At 43.6% G+C, this 8,018-nt stretch overlaps 1 protein-coding gene across 1 annotated transcript in view; it reads left to right on the forward strand.

Annotated features, from left to right (window-relative positions):
* Positions 1 to 5,921, forward strand: part of LOC121534151 — a 195,832-nt gene extending 189,911 nt beyond the window's left edge. The window contains exon 5 of the mRNA XM_041840668.1: positions 5,349 to 5,921. Within this exon, the coding sequence (XP_041696602.1) occupies positions 5,349 to 5,586 (238 nt within the window). The 3' untranslated portion in view covers positions 5,587 to 5,921. The remainder of the gene's footprint in view (positions 1 to 5,348) is intronic.
* The last annotated feature ends 2,097 nt before the right edge of the window (positions 5,922 to 8,018 follow it).

The following is an 8,018-nucleotide window of genomic DNA, read 5'->3' on the forward strand; positions in this document are numbered from 1 at the left end:
CACCCAGCATGGGGTTGGTTATCACCCAGTATGGGGTTGGTTATCACCCAGCATGGGGTTGGTTGTCACCCAGCATGGGGTTGGTTATCACCCAGTATGGGGTTGGTTGTCAACAAGTACGGGGTTGGTTATCACCCAATATGGGGTTGGTTATCAGCCAGTATCTGGTTGGTTGTCACGGTGTTTGCTGGTAGCTTCTTCCTGGAAGTGAAGCAATATACAGTAGCACACAGTCAATATAGCACAAGTTTTTCTTTGATCAACCATATTCATAACACAATTCAGCATTTTATGCCGTGAGAATAACATATGACATTTTGAGTAAATGTGTGTGTGTTCGTGTGTTTGCACACACGTGTGCGTGTGTGGGTATGTGACAGAAAAAATATTTGTGTGAGAGAGAGGCAACGAAGGGAGCTCTTTATTATGATGATTATTTATTGCACAAGCACAAACAAGCTTTAATATTATGGAGTTGATAGTGACAACCAACCAACCAACCAACCAATCAACCCCCCCCACTCTTAGAAAAAAGGGTTCCAAAAGGGTTCTACTTGGAACCAAAAGGGTTCTACTTGGAACCAAAAGGGTTCTACTTGGAACCAAAAGGGTTCTACTTGGAACCAAAATGGGTTATTCAAAGGGTTCTCCTATAGGGACAAAACCCCTACAGATTCTAGTTGGCACTAGTGTTGTTACCGCATGGCTTGACCTATGAACTCAGAAATAGGTTTGATATATATCTCTCCCTTTCCTCTTTTCAACAAACAGAATAGTTCCTGGATACTCCAATAATTCAAACATTTACAAAGAAAATACCAATATATATTTTTTCTTCTTTCACCTATGAAAAACATAATTTCCCCTCACCTGAATGTTTTGTCATGTTGACATAAATTGACCAGGTGGATGAGTTCTTTTCTAAGAATACACACATGTTAACCTTCAAAATATTAGACAGTGCCATTTAGATTGGGAGTAATTAGCACTGTGACAACCAACCCCGGTCTCCCTACTACAGGATATCCTCTGTAGCTCAGTTGGTAGAGCATGGCGCTTGCAACGCCAGGGTTGTGGGTTCGATTCCCGGGGGGGGGCCAGTATGAAAAAATGTATGCACTCACTAACTGTAAGTTGCTCTGGATAAGAGCGTCTGCTAAATGACGAAAATGTATATAGGGGTCATAGTGAGTGTAACATTATGACTCATGTTCTTTAGAGGATCAAAGAACATGATGACATGACACTGCTACTCCCTGACCTCTACAAGACACATCAAATGTACACTAATTACCATGGAAACGTGCACAAGGTAGTGCAGTAAATGAAGTCCGGAAGATCATCGAGTCTGAAATGATGATGGAAATCTGTACATTTCATTTGAGTTTTTGATTCTATCTTTCCTGAATTGATGAAAGGGGTATAGTAACTTTGAATGCTGAATGTTGTAATTATGTGATGACTGTCTGTGGGTAATTAATTAAAAGTTTATCATCATCAGTAGAAGGAGTTTCAAAGATTGAGAGTTTAGATTTGTCAATACAATGCTTCTAACAAAAGTGCTTGAATTGAGATTTCTTCTCTGTGTGGTTGGTCCTTCAAATATCACCTTGCAGATAACAAGATACTCTGTATTGTACGTACTTCACTTGTCTGTTTCTATAGTTACTCTACTGTCTGTTTCTATAGATACTCTACTGTCTGTTTCTATAGCTACTCTACTGTCTGTTTCTATAGCTACTCTACTGTCTGTTTCTATAGCTACTCTACTGTCTGTTTCTATAGCTACTCTACTGTCTGTTTCTATAGCTACTCTACTGTCTGTTTCTATAGCTACTCTACTGTCTGTTTCTATAGCTACTCTACTGTCTGTTTCTATAGCTACTCTACTGTCTGTTTCTATAGCTACTCTACTGTCTGTTTCTATAGCTACTCTACTGTCTGTTTCTATAGCTACTCTACTGTCTGTTTCTATAGCTACTCTACTGTCTGTTTCCATAGCTACTCTACTGTCTGTTTCCATAGCTACTCTACTGTCTGTTTCTATAGCTACTCTACTGTCTGTTTCTATAGCTACTCTACTGTCTGTTTCTATAGCTACTCTACTGTCTGTTTCTATAGCTACTCTACTGTCTGTTTCTATAGCTACTCTACTGTCTGTTTCTATAGCTACTCTACTGTCTGTTTCCATAGCTACTCTACTGTCTGTTTCTATAGCTACTCTACTGTCTGTTTCTATAGCTACTCTACTGTCTGTTTCTATAGCTACTCTACTGTCTGTTTCTATAGCTACTCTACTGTCTGTTTCTATAGCTACTCTACTGTCTGTTTCTATAGCTACTCTACTGTCTGTTTCTATAGCTACTCTACTGTCTGTTTCTATAGCTACTCTACTGTCTGTTTCTATAGCTACTCTACTGTCTGTTTCCATAGCTACTCTACTGTCTGTTTCTATAGCTACTCTACTGTCTGTTTCTATAGCTACTCTACTGTCTGTTTCTATAGCTACTCTACTGTCTGTTTCCATAGCTACTCTACTGTCTGTTTCATAGCTACTCTACTGTCTGTTTCTATAGCTACTCTACTGTCTGTTTCTATAGCTACTCTACTGTCTGTTTCTATAGCTACTCTACTGTCTGTTTCTATAGCTACTCTACTGTCTGTTTCTATAGCTACTCTACTGTCTGTTTCTATAGCTACTCTACTGTCTGTTTCTATAGCTACTCTACTGTCTGTTTCTATAGCTACTCTACTGTCTGTTTCTATAGCTACTCTACTGTCTGTTTCCATAGCTACTCTACTGTCTGTTTCTATAGCTACTCTACTGTCTGTTTCCATAGCTACTCTACTGTCTGTTTCTATAGCTACTCTACTGTCTGTTTCTATAGCTACTCTACTGTCTGTTTCTATAGCTACTCTACTGTCTGTTTCTATAGCTACTCTACTGTCTGTTTCTATAGTTACTCTACTGTCTGTTTCTATAGCTACTCTACTGTCTGTTTCTATAGCTACTCTACTGTCTGTTTCCATAGCTACTCTACTGTCTGTTTCTATAGCTACTCTACTGTCTGTTTCTATAGCTACTTTACTGTCTGTTTCCATAGCTACTCTACTGTCTGTTTCCATAGCTACTCTACTGTCTGTTTCTATAGTTACTCTACTGTCTGTTTCTATAGCTACTCTACTGTCTGTTTCTATAGCTACTCTACTGTCTGTTTCTATAGCTACTCTACTGTCTGTTTCTATAGCTACTCTACTGTCTGTTTCTATAGCTACTCTACTGTCTGTTTCTATAGCTACTCTACTGTCTGTTTCTATAGCTACTCTACTGTCTGTTTCCATAGCTACTCTACTGTCTGTTTCCATAGCTACTCTTCTGTCTGTTTCTATAGTTACTCTACTGTCTGTTTCTATAGCTACTCTACTGTCTGTTTCTATAGCTACTCTACTGTCTGTTTCTATAGCTACTCTACTGTCTGTTTCTATAGCTACTCTACTGTCTGTTTCTATAGCTACTCTACTGTCTGTTTCCATAGCTACTCTACTGTCTGTTTCCATAGCTACTCTACTGTCTGTTTCTATAGCTACTCTACTGTCTGTTTCTATAGCTACTCTACTGTCTGTTTCTATAGCTACTCTACTGTCTGTTTCTATAGCTACTCTACTGTCTGTTTCTATAGCTACTCTACTGTCTGTTTCTATAGTTACTCTACTGTCTGTTTCTATAGCTACTCTACTGTCTGTTTCTATAGTTACTCTACTGTCTGTTTCTATAGTTACTCTACTGTCTGTTTCTATAGCTACTCTACTGTCTGTTTCTATAGCTACTCCACTGTCTGTTTCTATAGCTACTCTACTGTCTGTTTCTATAGCTACTCTACTGTCTGTTTCCATAGATACTCTTTTGCCTCAGAGCCTTTACTTACATTTATCATAGAAATTACTTATCTGAATAAATATGCAAAGCTACAGCTGGATAGCTATAATTATTTCAAACAACACCTCTCGGATCAGACATGTCCCGGATAGGTTTGTGCTCCACATCAAATAGTCTCCCAAGTGTTTGGAAGTACCGTCATGGGGGAATAGAAGGTAGAGTGGAGACATTGTCAGTCGTTACTAATAGATCTCAGGATGGTTTACCCAGCTACCGCTCAGCTCACTAAGGGCCTGTTTAGGGAGTGGAGTAGGCGGACTAAATAATGAGATTAGGCTAGTTTAATTATATAAACCAAGTTATGTGTGGCTGCCGATGGTCTAAGGAACAGGGGGGTTAGGGACAGAGAGCGAGCCTGTCATGTCTGTAGACACCACACAATAGTTGGGTTAATACTTTTGCGCAGACAAATGCATGGTACTTCCCTGTGGTACATCATGGTACATTTACATTTTAGTCATTTAGCAGACGCTCTTATCCAGAGCGACTTACAGTTAGTGAGTGCATACATTTTTCATACTGGCCCCCCCTGGGAATCGAACCCACAACCCTGGCTTTGCAAGCGCCTTGCTCTACCAGCTGAGCTACAGGAGTCACTGTAGTACATCACTGTAGTACATCATGGTACATCACTGTACTACATCATGGTACATCACTGTGGTACATCATGGTACATTACTGTTGTACATCACTGTAGTACATCATGGTACATCACTGTACTACATCATGGTACATCCCTGTGGTACATCACTGTAGGACATCATGGTACATCACTGTACTACATCATGGTACATCACAGTGGTGCATCATGGTACATCACAGTGGTGCATCATGGTACATCACTGTAGTACATCATGGTACATCACTGTAGTACATCACTGTGGTACATCATGGTACATCACTGTAGTACATCACTGTAGTACATCATGTTACATCACTGTAGTACATCAAGGTACATCACTGTAGTACATCATGGTACATCACTGTATTACATCATGGTACATCACTGTAGTACATCACTGTAGTACATCACTGTAGTACATCATGGTACATCACTGTAGTACATCACTGTAGTACATCACTGTAGTACATCATGGTACATCACTGTAGTACATCATGGTACATCACTGTAGTACATCATGGTACATCACTGTAGTACATCACTGTAGTACATCACTGTAGTACATCATGGTACATCACTGTAGTACATCATGGTGCATAACTGTGGTACATCATGGTACATCACTGTAGTACATCACTGTAGCACATCATCGTAGTCCATCATGGTACTGATTGTGAGTTAGGCCTCTCTGACCCATGTATTGTTTATGTATCAGTATACTATACTACTATACTACCATGTATTCGTTTATGTTTATGTTGTATATGTATCTTTATCTTGTCTGCTCAGGTGTCTGTGCAGCTACTTCGGCAGTCGTTACCGTCAGGCTGAGCAGTGGTCGTTCACAGTGCAGGCCAGGGGCGGAGGAGAGCGAGGTGGGTCTGGGTCTGAGCACTTGGTGGTGGCTGAAGCAGCAGCAGTCACGGGAAGACAGAGGTCATCAGGAGCGATGGAGGAGAAGAACAGAGTGGAGGAGGAAACAGCAAATGAAGAGTGGCCACGACACAGCCTGCTGCTCAAACTCTGAGAGGAACGGGGGGTGGAGTCACTAATGTGTGTCCTCTGGTGTGAAAGGGAATTGTCCAGCAGCAGAGACAGGAAACAATTGTGACTGTATCGCAGTGACTCGTAGATGGTGTCTTGATGCGATCATGGCTACATGATGCGCGACACACTTTCAGCACTGTAACATACTGTACATAGCTCCTGCTGTTTGAAGTGATAGAGGAATTTGACAATAGCACAACTTGTACAATGCCAAAATACCACTGCAAGTATCTGTTTCAAGTCAAATGTATAATGACTCAATTGTCTAACTGTGGTTCTATTAGTCCATTCTAATTAAAGGCTTTATTCTACTAATTGCTCCTCTACATGTTTAGCAGGTTGATGACAAGGGGAATGTGTGAGCTCCTCTCTCTGACTATGTGCAGAGTACATACAGACAGCAAAACAACCAAACATCTCCTGACACAATCTGCCAGATCGTCCTGTTCATAATAATGATGCCCACACAGAGACAATGGGGCGCCTCTCTGATTAGTGTCACCAGTCCTTGTGCATCTCCCCTAGCATCATTAGTGCTCACTAGCCCCTCCCTCCCACTCTCTCCCGCTCTCTCCTACTCTTCTCCTCGCCCTGCTCTCCTCCCACACTCTCCCCTGCTCCGCACGGTCTCCCCTGTTCCTCATGGTCTCCCCTGCTCCTCACAGTCTCCCCTGTTCCTCAAGGTCTCCCCTGCTCCTCACGGTCTCCCCTGTTCCTCACGGTCTCCCCTGCTTCTCACGGTCTCCCCTGTTCCTCACGGTCTCCCCTGCTCCTCACGGTCTCCCCTGCTCCTCATGGTCTCCCCTGCTCCTCACGGTCTCCCCTGTTCCTCACGGTCTCCCCTGCTTCTCACGGTCTCCCCTGTTCCTCACGGTCTCCCCTGCTCCTCACGGTCTCCCCTGCTCCTCATGGTCTCCGCTGTTCCTCACAGTCTCCCCTGTAGCACCATTAGGACCAACTCTCCCTGCCCTCTCCTCTGTTCTCCCCCCTTTCTCACCTTTTCTTCTGGTTCCTTTCACTCTCCCCTGCTGTCCCCTGATCTAGCCACTATCATGTTGTCCCCTGATCTACCCACTATCCTGTTGTCCCTAATCTACCCACTCTATCCTGTTGTCCCCAGATCTACCCACTATCCTGTTGTCCCCTGATCTACCCACTATCCTGTTGTCCCCTGATCTACCCACTATCCTGTTGTCCCCTGATCTACCCACTATCCTGTTGTCCCTAATCTACCCACTATCCTGTTGACCCCTGATCTACCCACTATCCTGTTGTCCCCTGATCTACCCACTATCCTGTTGTCCCCTGATCTACCCACTCTATCATGTTGTCCCCTGATCTACCCACTATCCAGTTGACCCCTGATCTACCCACTCTATCATGTTGTCCCCTGATCTACCCACTCTATCATGTTGTCCCCTGATCTACCCACTATCCTGTTGTCCCCTGATCTACCCACTCTATCATGTTGTCCCCTGATCTACCCACTCTATCCTGTTGTCCCCTGATCTACCCACTATCCTGTTGTCCCCTGATCTACCCACTATCCTGTTGTCTCCTGATCTACCCACTATCCTGTTGTCCCCTGATCTACCCACTATCATGTTGTCCCCTGATCTACCCACTATCCTGTTGTCCCCTGATCTACCCACTATCCTGTTGTCCCTAATCTACCCACTATCCTGTTGACCCCTGATCTACCCACTATCCTGTTGTCCCCTGATCTACCCACTATCCTGTTGTCCCCTGATCTACCCACTATCCTGTTGTCCCCTGATCTACCCACTCTATCATGTTGTCCCCCTGATCCACCCACTCTATCATGTTGTCCCCTGATCCACTCTATCATGTTGTCCCCTCGGGGCGGCAGGTAGCTTAGTGGTTAAGAGCGTTGTGCCAGTAACCGAAAGGTCGCTGGTTCTAATCCCCGAGCCGACTAGGTGAAAAATCTGTCGATGTGCCCTTGAGCAAGGCACTTAACCCTAATTGCTCCTGTAAGTCGCTCTGGATAAGAGCGTCTGCTAAATGACTAAAATGTAAATGTAAATCTACCCACTCTATCCCGTTGACCCCTGATCTACCCACTCTATCCCGTTGACCCCTGATCTACCCACTCTATCCTAAAAGGATCCTTCTCAATATGCTCCACACTGCTGTGGTCCAGGCTTACCCTGCTCAGGCCCTCTCTGTTCCACCTTGTCATCCCTCTCGTCACAGACCCTCTGCTGCTTACGTCTTTGTGTCCAGGCCTTCCTATGGGTTAGAGGTTAGGAGAACGATAGTATGACTGTGTGAAACAGCACAACCATGATTGGTATGAAGTGGATCCAGCACCACCAGCCCGTTCATGGTACAGTACCTCACATTGCATCTTGCTTGGATGGGAAATGCCACAACAACAACAACAACAAC

This window comes from Coregonus clupeaformis, chromosome 20 (assembly GCF_020615455.1).
Source record: "Coregonus clupeaformis isolate EN_2021a chromosome 20, ASM2061545v1, whole genome shotgun sequence".
Lineage (NCBI taxonomy): Eukaryota > Metazoa > Chordata > Actinopteri > Salmoniformes > Salmonidae > Coregonus > Coregonus clupeaformis.